Here is a 17622-nt window from a genome sequence, read left to right as displayed (position 1 = left end):
CAAGCTCGGCGGCGAGGCGGTCCGAACCCCGCTCGGGCGCGGAGCGGGCCGGGCGGAAACGGCGGGCGCGCGGGGCGCCGTCGGCTGCCAGCTCAGGGATGGCGGTGGGCAGGGGTGAGTCTGTTGCGGCTCTGTAGCGGACGGGGGTCGCTCATGGTCTGCTGGTGGTGCAATGGAGCCGAGGGCAGCCCGCTCGAGTGAGAGTCTCGCTGGCTGGGTGAGATCGAGAGAAGCCGAGCGTCGTAGCCACGGAAGTGGCCGGCTGTCCGGTGGATCCCCGACCAGCGCGGCTGTTCTGCTACGCTGGGGTTGGAGGCGCAATTGCCGGGAGTGGATGACGAAATTGCTGTGCTTTACGACCTGACCCCATCCAAGTTCGGTCGGTGACGAGGTGCGCTGCGAGCCACCGTCTCCGCACCGTCGGTATTGGCCCCGCGTCCGCGCAGCTGTGGTGAAGCCCCGCGGCCACCACGGCGCCTCGCAAAGCGGCAGCCGCGCCCGGCGGACTTCGGCGTTCGTTCGGACACCCTCCGCGGACGTCCCGCGGGTCACAGGTCACCTCGCCGGGTGCAGTGGTCGAGCGCGCGCCGAGCCCCGGGCGCTGCGGCTTTTTATCTGCGGGCGGCGCGCTGGAAACAAAGGTGCACCGGGCGGGGTCATGACCCCTGTATCTGCTGACCAGGGCCCGCCGCCGCGAGATATAACCTCGCCTCGCCGGCACGCCCCGGCCCGTGCTGAAGAGTGAGGAGGTGGGGGGGGGGGGGGGGGGGGGGGACGGTTCGCGGACGGAGCGCAGAGTCGCGGAGAATTACGGCCATTCCAGCACCGACATGCTTCACCCGAGGTGGCAGTCCAAAGTGGGCCGAGTTTCTCCGCCAGCGCCGACGTTCCGTAATTGCGGCCAGGTACGCGGGACAAGTTTTCTGCGAAGGTCGTAGTTCATCAAAGTTCACCATTGACTGGACTTCAGCACGTTCATTTCACGGAGGAGAAAAGGCAGCCTTGGTCGACGTGGTGTTTTGCTAAGTTAAGGCGGCAGCTACCCGTCTTCCCGATCTTCAGGACGCTGTAAACTTCACGCAGATAAAGGCGCCGTCTCTCTTGCCGCCCAGAGTTGCCCAATGGAATTGAATACATTTCACTGTGCATTACCATAATTACGAAAACAGATGACCCCTGAAATTTCTTCTGGAAAATGCTTCGCTCATGTTTGGCTCCTCGAAAGCGATGCCAGACTTCAGAAGACGTTATTGATGAGGCGGGTTGCGAAAATCTTCAGAAGCTCCCGACATCATTTTGCCGCGCCTCATCCCCGGCTATGAACTCGCTGTCGTCGGCCGGGAAACAATCTCGCTCTCGGTGGTTTTGAAACGCTGTACGCCTCCGCGGAAAGACAAGCGTCGACCCTCTTCGACACGCGTCCGGACGTGGCCCGCCCGCGGCCTGCTGTCCCATTAACGGTGACGGATGTGTGACCTGACCCGGGGTCACAGGCGCGGCGGTCCGTCGTGTGTCGCCTGACAGGGGATTACGCGCTTCAGCACGTGCCAGTATGTGGTACCTGCCGACGCGAGACTGGGGAAAGGTGAGCAGCGGCGGCACACCGAACCGACTGGCGCACCAAGCACGGGAGCCGCGGTGTGAAGTACGAACATGGGAGGACGGAGGGCGGCAGCGGGAACATGTGCTGACCACGAGCGCCGACAGAGCACGTCAGCGAAAGAACAAATGGCCAGGGAGCACCGCTGGCACCATCCGGCCGGCGCCGTTGATGGCGAAGCGTGGCCAGCCATATTTCCCGCCGCTATGAGCCCGTTCATTTGGCGTCGCCTGATGGTGGCGTGCATAAGAAGCGTCGATCTCTGGGGTGTGGGCGCGGCCCAGCTGCCGGGCTAATTCCGTCTGACGACCCCAGCAGCCGGTGCTGGCGGGGTATCATGGCCTGGCGGCGTGGCGGCGCGGCGGCAGTTGGTCGGCCGCTGTCCGCGCGGCCCTCTCATCAACGGCGCTCACGAAACAAGGCGTTGAACAAGAGTGAATGGGAGTTGAAGAGCGAGAGTGAACCGGAGAGAAGGGAGAAGGGAGATGGGTGGTGAGTGATGCGCGGCCGACAGGCGGAGTGGCACACCGAAGTGAAGAAGGGGAAAGTTAGAAAGTAGCGTGGAGGGAGATGGAAATGAGGGGAATGAGGTAAAACGCGCATTTGCTGCTGACTTAGCGCTGTCTTTACGTCAGGGTTTATTGCAAAATGTGCGTACAACTCGCTCTCCGTATATTTTACATTTCAGACAGCGCTGCGATAGTTGGCTTATCCCAGCGACATGGCCGTAATTCGATGACCCGTTTGCGGCTTTTATGCGGACATAAAATAGCATAGCGAATGCCGTTTACGTTGTTTCGAGGTCTCCTCTTCCAAAAGCCTCGGTCTGACGTTTTTCTTCGGGGCATACCTCTTTCGTTTAGCTGTCACCATAACTTAGCTCTTCTTGGAAAACAAAAACATTCAAGGAAAATGGGGTTCGTGGGAGATAGAGTCTACAGTGGCGTGTCTTATACATAGGATAACGTGTAAGCGTTGTGAGCATATCCACCTCAGATATAAGATTTTTCCGACATGTCCACCAGGAGAACTCAAAAGATTACTGATGGGCGTAGAAACGAGGCAAATGATTTCATTGCGAGCCACACCAGGGTGCGATTGTTCGGTTGCGGGAATTCAACGCCGCATACAACGCAGTCATGCGCGACGCAACCCGTCATGAGAGCCGGCATGGTCCGTCAGTAACCGACTGCCGGAGCTGAAATGACTTCGCGGCCGCGGCCGGAATGGTCCCAGCAGTCAACGCTCCTCCGCGCTCCCCTGGATCATCCACGGGCGTCGCAGACACCCGTTCAGCGGAGCGTGTCCGCCGGCGGCGTCAGACGCTCGGCGATCAGCTGGCGGTGCGGTGTCGTCCGCGCGGAGCGCTCAAAGGGTCGAGAGCGCCGGCGGCGGTCGGCGCGGCGCGTGAGGTCCAGCCGAACCCCGATCCGCGATAATGAAGCCTTTGAAGCGGACATTAATCAGGCGCTGGGCAGGCGGGCCGGACCGAGTCCCTGGCCGGCCGCGCGCCGGGGGGCCGGGCGGCGTGGTCCTGTCGACAGGCCGGCCATTGTGGCGGGCCGCGGGCCGGCGACGGCGGCGGCGCCCGCGGCGCCCGCGGCCAGGTGACGGCCGGGCCGGCCGTCTGGCTCGGCTGGCTCGCAGTGTCCCCGCTCCGCCGGGCCGCCGACACACAGGCTGATTTTTACCCTTGGCTGGCCGTATTGAGATGTCACCTGGGGCCGACACAATGGCGGCCATAATTTGGGGTGAGCAGTGGGGGTGAGCGGGCTACCCTTCCGCTTAATTTATTCTGGAGAACCCGCGTGGCTGGCCGCTTCGCTCTGTGGCCACCCAGGAGCGAGGGGTGGTCATGCACGGGCTGTAGGGTGGCGTCGGCTGCCCTCCAGCTCGGCCGCGCGCGGTAGGACGCAGCAACAGACGTCAGGCGACGCGGCGTTGTCACTGTTTTTGTAGCATGTTTGGACGCAGCGGCTGTGGCTGGCGGCATGACCATGTTCGGGACGAGGCGTGAAGCGGGATGCAGCTGATAAGGTGTTGTTTTGCAGATGTGCCTGACGCTCCCGGGCGACCGCTGGTCACCAGCTTCGCGTCCACGTGGGCTAACATCTCCTGGGCGCCCAGTGTCAAAGGCAGAAACACGCCCGTCCACCACTACTTGGTTCAAGTCCGGTAAGTTCGGCTGCCGGTGTACACAACTTCCCCACATGGAGTGATTCATGGACCCGCAGTGATAGAAGGGTGCAAACAGCTGAGTGTTATTGACTTGTGCTGTTTTAGATCGCATCGGGTGACTATAGGTATTGCAAAATACCGAGTTTCCGAGCATGAGCCCGATAGCCTAGGCCTTGGTAGCGCTCGGAATAGGTAAATTGTTCTGTACTAAATATGCATTGGGAGTTCAGAAGATGACGGAAATGAGCTGGCTCAGACAATTAATTTATGGGCTTTTTACAAGCCATTTTGTGCTATGAACCGACAGATAACCATTTACAGAACAGCATGCGAGTTAAGAAAGCGATAGAAATGAAATCCCGTAAACACCGCAGCAGGTGTTTGGTACACATCACATAACAAATCGCCTCCTGGTTCTGGCTGTGTGAGTTTGTGAGACGTCACACGTTTCATTTCCGAATGAGAACAATCCCACACGCCCATAACAAACAACACAGGCGGCGGGAGCTGTCGGTGGAGCGCCGCAGGCGGCCGGACCAAATCAGTCGGGATCTCCCGAGGCGGAAGACCCCGCGGCGCGGCCGGCGGCTGGCGGCGGCGGGGCCCGATTTACTGCGGCCGGCGCGGACTCGGCCGGCCGCCGTAAATCTCCGCTCGGAATGCTGCTAGCGGCGCGACGCGATCGGCCCTAGCGGGTCCTCGAAGGCATTAGTGGCCTGTACAGGCAGCGGCCGTTCGGGGAGCGAGCAGGCGCGGGGTCCGGGCCGGTCAGGACCCGTCCGTGGACAATGTCTCCAACAGTCGCCTGGCGTGGTGAACAGGCGGCCGGTCTGTCCGGCAGCTATACATCCCGAACATGCTCAAATGAGGCGTGTAGCTGACCGTTTGCTTTTCATGGTGTGCGTCGCTACAAGTTACGGGTTCATGGGACGAAGCTCACTCGGGTCTACCTGTTTCATGCACGAGCCCACATTGATGATAGGCAAAGCAAGAGCGGCTATTGTTGCTTTTCAAATATCAGAAACCTGCGTTCATGAAAACGAGGTGATGATGTCTCACTAGTCTCAAGCGAGATCTATAACAGTATGTTCAAGTTTCACAAGAATCGAGCGCTAACTAAAAAACATTGAAAATGAACATGACCGGAAGCATATTTTCAGCGTTACCCTGAATAACGACCCCTAGACACGCACAAGTAAGATCATGCATTCAGTTCCATGCGGGCGCTGCTTTGACGTACCACATTGTATAGCCCCTCACCGGGCTCTTACATGATGCAAAACCTTCTGGGAAGGAGCTGGCCTGGCCAAGCGAAATATTATGTTGATAATTAGGTAGAGGTGGATTAGTCGGTATACACGAGAGCGGCCTGCACAAATCTGGCTTCTATCGATTAAGTGAGAAGCGCCTGCCAGGCTGAAGTAGCAGGGGCGAGGCCAGAATTTGGGACAGGGAAGGGGCTACCATGATCTGCGACGGGGGTCCATGTGTTACGAACCAGTCCCAGTCCCATTGTGAGTACGTACACACTGCGCACGGTCCAACAGACCCCGCAAACGCTAAAAGATACGTGGTCTGGCGCATTGATGAGCTACCGACGTTGGTATGCCCTGATGCCTTAAAAAATTGTTTCAGCTGCGTACCGTACATGATCACTCGGCAATCCGCTAGTCTTGTGAATAAACGGCTGTTGACTCTACATGCCGCTGCCCATGATAGTGACTACGATATTTAAAATCAAAATGTTGCCCCTACTCGTCCTCGATGCCGGAATGTTATTCAGTAGTGTTGTGGTGAAAAAACTGCGCCCAAACCTGAGCAGGAGAGGAGGTCACTTTTGACCCAACGAAAGAAATAAGTAACGGTCCAAAGTAAATATGTCTCTGCCTATTGCACTGTCTGACAAGACGTTAAGATACGTAATTTGCCCCGTTCTAAAGAAATCGGTTTCTTTCTTGAGATTTCTGGATATATTTTTTTAATTGCAGCTGAAACAGAGTAGGATACATGTTCCACCTCACACACAAACTTATTTACCGGATCCAGCATCCTGGTCTCATATAACGAAAGTACGAACCCGCTCACTTTTTGAATCACGTCAGAACTTGTTTACTATTATGTAAGCAAGTTCTGACCTGTTTACATAATAGTCATCAATTTATTGATGCCAGGCCTTGAAGCGCCAAGCTAGTTGGTAACACTACAGCCGATCAGCACGACATGAGGCCTCCCTGACTTCTGCCGCACACGGACCTCCACCGATCCCTGACATCCGCTGTACGCGGGCCTCCACGGGTCCCTGACATCTGCTGCACGCGGACCTCCACCGATCCCTGACTGCGCACACTGCGTATTCTGGCCCCGTTCTCCCCGTGGACGGCCGGCGGCCGGCGGCGTCTGCCGTACGCGGATGAGGAGCGGTGGAGCCCGATCTCGTGGCCGTTGAAGGCCCGAGCTGCCGCTCGCCTTCCCACGGTCGGAACAGGTGAAGCGGCGTCCGGAGCTGGCCCGCGGCGGTAGACGCCTGCCGCGTCCGGCCTGAAAAAGGCCGCCCGATTATTCATAGCGCGCGGCGCGGGGTTGTGCAACCCCGCTCGAGGCGAATAGGCGGGATTGTTTCTGGAGGAGGTGGGGCGGTGCGCGTCTCATCAATAATCGGAGGATGGCCGGCACCCGCGGCGGCAGCTCGCTTCGGTCCAGGAATGCCGAACTGGTCCCCAGCGAGAGCAGATGGGACGTCCTGAGGAGCGTATGGTCCGTCTCGCTTTCTAAACGACGTTTGGTAATCAACGCTTGGCTGCCGTGCGAAGTGGCCTACAGGATAGCAAGACAGCGTGTTTGTAGGACGCTTTACTTCCGTTAATTACTTCACCCACTTCGAGCAGAAGACGATCGTGGGTGATAAACACTCCCAACAATGTGTCGGAAAAGGCCTCTTGACTCGCGGATACGATCACAAAAGCTCTCAGGTTCATGGGACGGAATATAAAGCGACTTTAAAATGGACTGCAAGCAGTTCACACACGGATTTAATGATAGTTCCCAGGCACACATATTGATCTGCAGAGCGGACGAATTAAAATGGCTGTGAATCTTGACGATATTGCTGCCGATGTTTGTTGATCATTAGGCTGGCTGCCTTTGAACTGGAGCAGTTGCAGGAAATGGGACCAGAATGATCTGCAACGAAAACCACAATTCTGTCTATCTAACCGTTTGGTACGATTTCCATTTCATCTTCATGTCTTGTGATACTGAGACGTAACGCATGTTCGTAACGTTCATAATCATTTGTCGAACGATGAACATTTCCATGAGTGCCTGTGAGAAGTATGCATTACAATCATTGTGCTCAAACCGCAGACACGTCCGGAGAAAGACGCAGTAACGCTTGGGTTCATTCAGATGCATAGCTTTGCTTTGTCATGATGCATGAATGCATGCATTATGCAGGACACGTCACGAGGGCTTAAAGAACTCCTTTGAATGCATCAGCCCCATGGCGGTTAACACGCGTTGGTCTTGGACGTTTCCTTCGCCATAGCACTGAAATAAAGCTGTAAACCAGCAATCATAACGGTACCCACAACTGTCCATCCCGTTCAAACAATAAGCCATCCACAGGTGCCTTCACAGACCTTTCAATCGCCGGGGCGGACTCGTGGCTCCGAGCGCCCCAGCTTTATGGCGACTTCAGTCACACACGTGTCCAGCGGACGAGACTCGCGAAGGTCAGAGGGCAACGGCGGTAACGGACCGGGGTTCCAGGAGAAGAATACGGCGCCGGCTTTGGGTCACCACCAACAACCGGTGTCTCTCTCCTCTCCACAGAGAGGGCGAGGCGGGCACCTGGTCGCTGTTGGGCGCCACAGTCACCCCCGACAACAGAACGGCCTTCACCGTGCACGAGCTGAGGCCCTACACCGCCTACAGCTTCAGGGTGCTCGGGGTCAACGATCTGGGCCAGGGCACCCCCAGCGAGCCCTCCTACTTCATGGTGACACTCCGGCAATGTGAGCAGCGTGCCAGTTACTCGTTTTGGATGGCGCTGCTCGGCTTTTTGGTCACGTCTGTTGCAAACTGGGAGCCGTTGAAATGTTCTGATTGTGCTGGCAGCGGTTGTCTGTGTTTCAGCCTCACTGGCGTTTTGATTACATTGGTATTCTGCTCCCCCAGCATTCATATAACTGGAAGCAACTTTATGCAGCAAACAGTTCGGATGTTTGTGGGGTGCGATGAAAATTTTCGTGTCACGTTCGCTTTTCCCCCGTTACTGAATTCGCCGAGCGGCAAAAGCCACCACATTTCGCGTCTCTTGTTCATCGTACATCTCGAAACAAGGCATTCTTGCATCTGGTTCCGCCGTCGCGACGTTTGATGTCCACGCCTGTCTGCTGACCGTCATGTGACACTTCACCCATGATCCTGCTGACCGTCATGTGACGCTTCACTCATGGTCCTGCTGTCCGTCATGTGACGCTTCACTCATGGTCCTGCTGACCGTCATGTGACGCTTCACCCGTGGTCCTGCTCACCGTCATGTGACATGTCACTCATGGTCCTGCTGACCTTCATGTGACACGTCACCCATGGTCCTGCTGACCGTCATGTGACACGTCACCCATGATCCTGCTGACCGTCATGTGACGCTTCACTCATGGTCCTGCTGACCGTCATGTGACGCTCACTCATGGTCCTGCTGACCGTCATGTGACGCTTCACCCGTGGTCCTGCTGACCGTCATGTGACACGTCACTCATGGTCCTGCTGACCTTCATGTGACACGTCACCCATGATCCTGCTGACCGTCATGTGACACGTCACCCATGATCCTGCTGACCGTCATATGACACTTCACCCGTGGTCCTGCTGACCGTCATGTGACACTTCACCCGTGGTCCTGCTGACCGTCATGTGACGCTTCACCCATGGTCCTGCAGTGCCGAGCACCAGACCGGTGCTAGTCTCGGCCCACAACGCCAGCGCCAACAGCATTGAGCTGGTATGGCGACCGCCCGCCTCTCTGAAGACGATGAACGGAGAGTTTCTGGGCTACCAGCTGACCTACCGACCAGTGGCCTCCGACCCGGAGGCGTGGTCGGAGGCTGACCTCCACGGCACAGACGTCACGGTCAGTGACCTCTGCCGACCTGCGATCCCTCAACCGCACGGAGAGGATGGGGCGGGTAGCGCCGAGGCGCTTCGTGAGAGCGCTCGGCCGTCGAAATCAGTTACTAACTCGCACCTAGCAGACGCGCGGAGTGATGGGGACGCTCAGCCACGAGCATTGAAAATCCTACGCCAGTTTCTCACACTGCCTTTTATCCGCGTTACCGTTAAAACTGAGCCGGCTTTGTTGATGGTCTGAGCTCACAAAGGCTTGAAGCAGACGGCGGGCTCGGCTCGAAACATCCGCGTTTTTCGGAATCCTGAAGCTCAGCCCTGCGCGTCGATTTCACTGTGCCGTTTCCCGTTCCCCGGCCCTGAGCCGTAGCGTGATGTGCTGGATGGAAACGACGCACGCGAGCCCTGCTACCCGTTCATTTATTCCGCCGGCCTGACTTGGCCCTGTCTTTTCTGATGGAAAACTAACTGTGTTTAAGTGGTTCTGGCTGGGCCGCGAACACCTGATGTTTGGAATGGTGCATTGTGATATTTTCCTTTGCGATATGAATGAGTTTCTGTCGGCGTTTGAAGTGATATCGTTACATAAACATCAGGGAGCCATATGCTTGAATATAAACGCAACGCGTGCTCTTTGTTCAGGTTGTTTTTTCTGCCGCATTATACGCGTTGCTTTCGGCACTTCAGCTCGCTTTCAAACGCGCATCGTTTCTCGCGGCGTCTGGCGCATTTCCGAATGTGCGTCTCTCCACCTCCCTCTCTCCATCACGCTCCACGTGCGTTTGCAGAGCTTCACCATCACGGGGCTGGAGCCGTATACGGAGTACGAGATCCGCCTACAGTACCACAACATGCTCGGCCTCGGCCAGCCGACCGTGGTCTCGGTGTGGACCGACGAGGGAGGTGGGTCTTCGGCAGGCATCCGGCGGGCGGGCCGCTGCGGCGTCGGCCGACGGGCCGCTAGCGGCAGCCGTCACGTGTCTCCGCTCTGGCACCTGCTGGCGTGGGATCGCGTACAAGAACAGCGTTGCGAGCCGACGCGTTTTTGCTTTGATGGGCGCGGAAGCAATAGTTGATAAGTCACGTGACGTTGACGTGTCACTGTCCTGTCACTTCAGAACCCGGAAGTCCAGAGGGGTTGAAAGAGGAGGAGATTGGCGACACCTGGGTCCGCCTCACCTGGTCCGAACCGTCCAAGCCAGCCGCGCTCATCGTTGGCTACCACGTGTACGTGGAGTCGGAAGAGGATGGCAAGAGACAGATGGATGGGCATGACGTGAAGCTGACAGGAGATCACATCTCTTTCAATCTCACCGGACTAGGTATGGCAATGAAGCGACATGTACACCACACACACACACACGACGTTGTCGAAAGCGCACCGTGGAATATAATGCAGTCAGACCTCCATCCCGCTCCGAAAACTAAACCAACTAAGATTAATGTTTAATTAAGTAGGCACGCCAAAGGCTTCTCCGACCGGGCATGATAAATAGCCTAATTCACTGATCCACTAATGGGCGACACTCACATTCAAACGACGCCCTTTATATCCAGCACTGAGTCAAAGCGTCTCCCGCGCGCCGCCGCGTGGTTCCGTTGCCGGGTCCGTTCTCAGATTCCTGGACGCCGTCCCCGTAACATGATCTGGAGGGGAGCCGCGCATTTATCTGCGCTGTGGAAGACACGTGGACGTATAGGGCCAAAACCGCGCTGGTGGGACTGATTTCTGACGGTCAGTCGGCGACTGGCCAACGGGCTTGCAAGGGACGCCAGTCTCATGGGTTTAAGTGACACGCTAAAAATCGCCGGCAAAATGTGTGCGATGAGCTGACGTTGCTCCGCAGTTGTGGCAGTGTCAGAGTTTCAGCAACAAACTATCAGTAGCCGGAACTCGGATTCCAAAACGATCTCCGTCAAACATTCAATCACATTTCGAGAACTGGACATGCGTCTTGACGCATGGTCCCTTCGGCAGCGCCCTACACCGAGTACCGCGTGTGGACGTGCGCCAAGTCGCGGCGCACCGAGGGGCGCCGCTCGACGGCCGTGGACGTGCGCACGGACGTGTCAGGACCGGGCGCGCCTCTGCTGGGCAACATCACATGTCGCGGCGGCAGTTCGGTGTACGTGCACTGGCGGCGGCCTCTGCAGCTGCATGGCACTGTGGACTTCTACCTGGTGCAGTACCGTAGCGAGGAGCAGCACGAGTTCGAGGAGCTGGTCATCCCGACCACGGCCAGCCGACAGGAGGAGACGGTGAGTGGGCAGCGGTGGCGGGGAGGCTTCGCCGGGAGCGACAGTGGTGGCGAGGAGGTGGGAGGTTTCCACCAGACGTTTGTGAGACAAACGACAAACGACAAACGAGGCTGGGACGACGAGGTTTCGAATGGTGGATTATTGGCTGGAGAAGACGCGAGGGACGATAGCTTTTTAACTCGCCGGAGGCTGTCAGACTAGTGGCGGCTACAGTCGGACGCAGTCCGATGGACTCGTCGGCCGAGTCGGCCCATCGGATCAGACACAGTCCAATGGACTCGTCGGCCGGGTCGGCCCATCGGATCAGACGCAGTTCGATAGACTCGTCTGCCGGGTCGGCCCATCGGATCAGACGCAGTCCAATGGACTCGTCGGCCGGGTCGGCCCATCGGATCAGACGCAGTTCGATAGACTCGTCTGCCGGGTCGGCCCATCGGATCAGACGCAGTCCGATGGACTCGTCGGCCGGGTTGGCCCATCGGATCAGACGCAGTCCGATGGACTCGTCGGCCGGGTCGGCCCATCGGATCAGACGCAGTCCGATGGACTCATCTACCGGGTCGGCCCATCGGATCAACTGAAATCATCGACGTCGTCTCCGCTCTAGAGCTGTCGCCTGTGCCTCTGCAGATGTTCCTGCCAAACCTGACTATGGACACGATGTACGAGGTCCGCGTGGTGGCCGGCACCAACTCGCTCTACCAGCCGCGCCTCACCTACCGCGGCCGGCCGTCGGACTCGCGCAAGGTTTACGTCCAGGAGAACTGCGAGTCGTTGCAGCAGCAGCGGCTGTTCGGCTCTCTGTGGAGCCTAAGTCCTGGCGTGGTTGCCGGCATAGCCTGCGGCGCCGGCGCCCTCCTGCTGGCCGCGCTCGCTCTCGTCATGTGGAAGTGAGTGGTCTGGGACGGCGACCTTCTTGAATTGAGTGTGGGGTTATCTATGATGAGGGACTGCAGTTTTGGCTCCACTTTCATGTTATATTAATGGGTTCAAAATGTCCTGAAGCTCTGTGACTGCTGCTCGGAGAATGCCCCGAAATGTATTGGTTTTGCCCGGCAATGGTATAGAAATGTTTGAATAGGTGGATGCGCGGTAACCATACAGCCTGTAGCGATTGGATAATTCATGAGACCCATATTTTAAGAACGCGCTGCCGTTCGCAGGAAGTACTTCCAGGCAGCGTACAATCACCTCGACGAGCAGAACAAGACGCCGTCGGTGATCTCCACCGACTGGGAGAACGACTCTCCGGACGGCAGCACAGCCGGCCCCATCCCCGTCCACCTGTTCCCCAAACACGTCAGCAGACTGCACGCCGACGGCGACATCGGCTTCAGCAAGGAGTACGAGGCGATCCAGACGCAGACGCTGCTGGACGGCTATACGTCAGAATATAGTCAGCATACCGAGAACAAGGACAAGAACAGATACCTCAACATCGTGGCCTGTGAGTAGTTGGCTCGGACAACTGCGGGATGGATGTTCGCTGAGGTCCATCATGCGAGCTAGCGGCCGTACCGGAAGTTGATATAATTTGATCCACTAAGTGAGTGTGCCTCGAAGGTACTTGGACGCATATAACGTGACATTGCTTATGTCTCCGCTGTTTCTAGCTGCAGTCAATTTAATCGACACCGAAATGTCACAACACTTCCGCGACTCACTTGTCGAACCTTGACGTCGTCTGACGCGGCCGCTCGCGTCTTCAGACGACCACAGTCGCGTGCCGCTCAGCCCGCTTCCCGGCCAGCACCGCTGCGACTACGTGAACGCCAACTTCATCGACGGCTACGAGCGCCCGCGGGCCTACATCGGCACGCAGGGTCCGCTGCCGGACACGTACGCCGCCTTCTGGCGCATGGTCTGGGAGCAGGACGTCCACATCGTCGTCATGATCACCAACCTCATGGAGAGGGGACGGGTAAGCAGGCCGTGAGCCATCACCATAGGTGCGTGGTCCGTTTGTTTTTTGTCTGTGTTTTTTTTATAGTTTTGTGAAGGCCTTGCCTTCGTGAAATTTGTGCATTTATGTATTTCCCACAAATCATGTATTCTTGTATGTCATTGATGCAACTCGTTGATACAAACTTTTCATACAATTCGTTGGTGCGAGTGATTTGTATAATTTGTGAGCCCATTTAATTCATATTTTGCATGCATATCTACGACGTGTTAAGCCACAAGATTCGCGTAGTTCTTTGATTATAATTTACTTAATAATTAATTCTTGTTACTCATTCACGCAATTAATTACATCAACAGTGGCTGGAGAGACAGGTAATTATGTGATGCTCTGTTCCACAGAAAAAGTGCGACATGTACTGGCCTCAGGAGGGTTCTGAGACTTACGGTGTCATCAAGGTGACGGCCTCTGGGGAGGACGTCATGGCCACGTACACCATACGCAAGTTCAAGCTGCAGCATCTCAAGGTAACCGACTTCAATCGTCGGTGTTTCAAACGCCGACGTTTAGAATTTGAATTGAACTAAGCTTCTCTTTCTTCGGACGTAATTTTTCAGCTTATGCATAGCGCAAACGGTCATTCGCCTCCTACTTCACCGCCTGTGACGTAGCTCCTTGGAGTCTAACTGAAGTTTCGCTGCGTTTCCCAGTCCAAGAAGCCGCGTCGGGTGGCGTCCAAGACGGTGTACCAGTACCACTACACCAACTGGCCGGACCACGGCATCCCCGAGAACCCGCTGCCGATCCTCAGCTTCGTCAGGAAGTCGGCGGCAGCCAACAGCGACGGCGCTGGTCCCATCATCGTCCACTGCAGGTGAAGGCACAGATTAAACGCCAGTACTGGAGGGGGACACGCTGTGACATGTCATTGCTTCGGACTCGAGGATCGTGGCTGAAAACAGCAATACCGGAACATTGTTATGCAGGGAGCAAAGGTGGCATACAAGCTGCTGGGAATTTTTCAGCGCTTCTGCGCACCCGACTTAAGTTCCTGTGAAGTGATGACGTGGTAACAGCATCATGTGTTCGGCAAACGTGTGACACCCTCGTTCAGCAGTGAGACACCTTCCTTTCTCCGCAGTGCTGGCGTGGGTCGCACGGGCACCTACATCCTCCTGGACTCGATGATGCGGATGATCCGCACGCGCGGCGAGCTCAACGTCTTCGGCTTCCTCAAGTACATCCGAACGCAGCGCAACTTCCTGGTGCAGACCGAGGACCAGTACATATTTGTACACGACGCCCTGCTGGAAGCCATCGAAAGCGGCGAGACGGACATCCACCGGAGCTTCCTCAGTCGCTACCTGCACAACCTGCAGACCACCGAGCAGGACATCTACCCCTGGTACAACCTCGACAGGCAGTTTAAGGTGAGGGTGACACTCGACTGATGTAGCAATGACCGCCTCAGTAAACATCGCCTTGAAGACATCCAACTACATATTGACTTTGGAAGTTGGCTGGCCATTGACGCGGTGCAAGTTTGCGACTTTTCTTCTTTCCGTTTCAGCAGTCCTTTGCAGATGCATGAGCGCTTCTCGCGCCGCCTGTTCACAGTCCTTTCGATGTCAAGTTTGCAGCCTCTTGAACAGGACGTTGACGACCGCCTCCGCCGCAGCTCATCACCTACGACCAGGCGACCGACTACGACATGACGTCGGCGCGCCACCCGGTCAACTACCGCAAGAACCGCAGCATGGAGCTGCTGCCGGTGGAGCGGTACCGGGTGTGCCTGACGCCGCGGCCCGGCGCCGAGGGCTCCGACTACATCAACGCCAGCTGGCTGCTCGGCCACAGCCGGCTGCAGGAGTTCATCGTGACGCAGCACCCGCTGGTCGGCACCGTCGCCGCCTTCTGGCAGATGGTGTGGGACCACAACGCGCAGACGGCTGTGCTGCTCAGCCCGGTGGATGATCAGGTCAGCCGGGCTCGGCGCAGGCGGGCGGGAGGGGTGCGCGATGGGGCACTGGCCACAGCGTGCTCAGGTCTACCTCAATGTACTAAGTAATCTCAAATGCAAGCAAGTCAGCAAAGCTATCCCGTGACTCTGAGCACTTGAGCAATGAGAGCCATGACGCTGACTGGCAGTTTGTTGCAATTGGATAAAACAAAGTTTGTTTGAAGTTGTTTGGCTATCGTCCCTTGCTAAGGTCCCTCTCCCAACAGGAATACTGCATCTTCTGGCCTCTTGAGCGCGAAGAGATCGACTGTGATCAGTTCCGGGTCAGGTTCACTTCAGAACGGCAGCACGGCCAGTTCGTCATCCGAGACTTTACCCTGCAGTCCTTCACCGTAAGTTCTGGCCGCTTGTTCACATGTCGACCATCGCGCTTTGGCTCATGACGCTGCCCTGTTCGTGCGACTGATTTTGAGGCATGATATGACATTCCAAAGTATACAGTATTACGTGACCGTTTTATTCATGGCCTTGCTTTTCCAGGACTGACTACGAGATGCCGATGAGGATCATCCAGTGTTCTGATTGGCCACTGAACTGCACGCCTCTTGGCCACGTGTTCGACCTGATCAAGCTTGTGCAGCGCGACCACCTTGAGTACCAGAACGGGCCGTGCGTGGTGGTGGACCGCTTCGGCGGCACCGAGGCCGCCACCTTCTGCTGCCTGACCACGCTGATGAAGCAGCTGGAGTACGAGTCGCACGCCGACGTGTACATGTACGCGCGGCTGTACCACACGCGGCGGCCGGGTCTGTGGCGCAACCAGGACGACTACCTGTACCTGTACCGCACCGTCGAGTCCCTCGTGTCGGGCACGGCCAATCCGCCGCTGCCCCCGGCACCGCCTGCCGCCGACGTCACTGTTGCCAGCATCCAGAACCACCTGCCGCAGCGCCAGCATAGCCAGCAGCAGCAGCAACAGCAGCAACAGCAGCTCAAGCCAATCCTGAAGAACTCAAACGTGCAGCTGCAGCAGTACCACGGCGTGCAGCACCCCGCCGTGACCCCCAGCAGGCACTCGATGGTTCAGCCGAACAGCTACACTGACGAGTACGTCAACCCGTGTCTCCCCACGCGCGGCAACGGGCATGTGAACGGACAGCTGAACGGACACGTGAACGGACACGGCAACGGACAGGCGAACGGGATCGGCCGGGCGTACCGCATCCCGCCTGACGGCCGCGAGAGCACGGTGCTCGACGTGGAGCACTACGTGAACACGTGAGCGGCCGGCTTGGCTGGTCCGCTGCTGTGATACCGCTGAGTGGGACGTGAAGTGCGCGGCTGCCCCAGCAAGCCGCACTTTCGACGCGTTGTGAAACATTGGCGCGCGGTGGAGCTGTCGCTGTGGGTCTGGCAAACCAAACGCCGTGAAAAATCAACACATCAGCTGTGTGTTTAGGTGCCGCAAGACCCCAGGCATAGACTTTGAATTTGTGATTCAGTCAAGCTTTTGCCACATTGCACCAGTGTGACCGAGTCAGCACGTGTGACTAAGTTATAAGCTAACAACTGTGAACATGTCGTTACGTTCCATTAGCTATGCCTGAAAGTACAAATCGAGCTTTTAGTCGTGAATGAAGTTAAAGGTGTCATGACTGTATTGCATGTACTTGGTTCAGCGCTGTGTTGCTTTTATATGCGTTGTGTGCAGCTTATGGCTTTAGTGTGACTCAAATACAATTGCTTTTTATGACCATCGAGGTTTGCCATGGGAGGATTTTTCCTAATGCGAGTTGCATTTGATATCATATCTAACTGCCACGCAAAAAAGATAACTAACAGATACGCTACCTGAAATGTATAGTTTTCAGTGAAACGACCGCTGATTATTGCGTTAAACTGGCAAAAAAAGAAAAGCAAATTCGAAACTTTGAAACGCCAGAAGACAGGCAACATTTTATAGCCGGCGTTTGCAGCCCGCTAACACCGACCAGTTTTTGGCGGCGCGTGGTTGTCATGCCGACCGTTCGGACATGCCAGCGACCGGCGGCCTGTAAGACCGGACAACCGGCACCGGACGGTCGCTGAGGTATGCTGCCGGCAACAGAGCCACCCAAGCCATAATTATCGCTTCGAGACGGACATTTATCACTGCGGCTAACCTCGTCCGAAGCGGGGTCGGCGTCTGCGTCCATGTTAATTGAGCAGCCCGAACGCCTGCATCATTGTAATCATATGGCAAAGGCCAATTTAGTTTTTGCTTCTAACTCAGCAGTGCATATGGAAGAGATGACTTGTAAATTTACTAAGGGCAGGCAGGCAGTTATCGGCAAATCGTTTCATTGGGTGGGTTAGGAAAAGATGTGCGCGACACACCAATGTTCACATCAAAGTGTTCAGAGTGAGCTGCCACTCAAGGCTCGGTGAAAAACAGAGGTGCCCGGACTATAACATACGAGTGCAGTTGTTCAGATACATCACCGTCTTAAGCAACTCGCCGAACTCGTTCTGCTGTCAAGATCAGCAGCTGCAGGTTTTCAAAAGTGGCTCTAAAGCCGATCAGCGCACCGACGGCACACCGCACGTCTCCTCTCTTGT

The 17622-nt window shown here is 56.6% G+C and overlaps 1 protein-coding gene across 2 annotated transcripts in view; it reads left to right on the top strand.

Annotated features, from left to right (window-relative positions):
* Positions 1-16778, top strand: part of LOC119091892 (tyrosine-protein phosphatase 99A) — a 33208-nt gene extending 16430 nt beyond the window's left edge. The window contains exons 3-17 of one of the 2 annotated variants that reach the window (XM_037214802.1): positions 3652-3775; positions 7610-7791; positions 8719-8909; positions 9691-9805; positions 10021-10224; positions 10881-11161; positions 11792-12051; positions 12325-12608; positions 12871-13082; positions 13466-13591; positions 13775-13938; positions 14206-14494; positions 14743-15042; positions 15291-15406; positions 15565-16778. In XM_037214802.1, coding sequence (XP_037070697.1) covers positions 3652-3775; positions 7610-7791; positions 8719-8909; positions 9691-9805; positions 10021-10224; positions 10881-11161; positions 11792-12051; positions 12325-12608; positions 12871-13082; positions 13466-13591; positions 13775-13938; positions 14206-14494; positions 14743-15042; positions 15291-15406; positions 15565-16306 — 3590 coding nt within the window. In that variant the 3' untranslated portion in view covers positions 16307-16778. Of the gene's footprint in view, positions 1-3651; positions 3776-7609; positions 7792-8718; positions 8910-9690; positions 9806-10020; positions 10225-10880; positions 11162-11791; positions 12052-12324; positions 12609-12870; positions 13083-13465; positions 13592-13774; positions 13939-14205; positions 14495-14742; positions 15043-15290; positions 15417-15564 lie in introns of both variants that reach the window. The other variant, XM_037214801.1, reaches the window with a different exon arrangement.
* The last annotated feature ends 844 nt before the right edge of the window (positions 16779-17622 follow it).

The sequence above is a fragment of the Pollicipes pollicipes genome, unplaced genomic scaffold (assembly GCF_011947565.3).
Source record: "Pollicipes pollicipes isolate AB1234 unplaced genomic scaffold, Ppol_2.1 Scaffold_3447;HRSCAF=4054_pilon_pilon_pilon, whole genome shotgun sequence".
NCBI classification, from domain to species: domain Eukaryota; kingdom Metazoa; phylum Arthropoda; class Thecostraca; order Pollicipedomorpha; family Pollicipedidae; genus Pollicipes; species Pollicipes pollicipes.
This window is presented reverse-complemented; position numbering and strand designations above follow the sequence as displayed.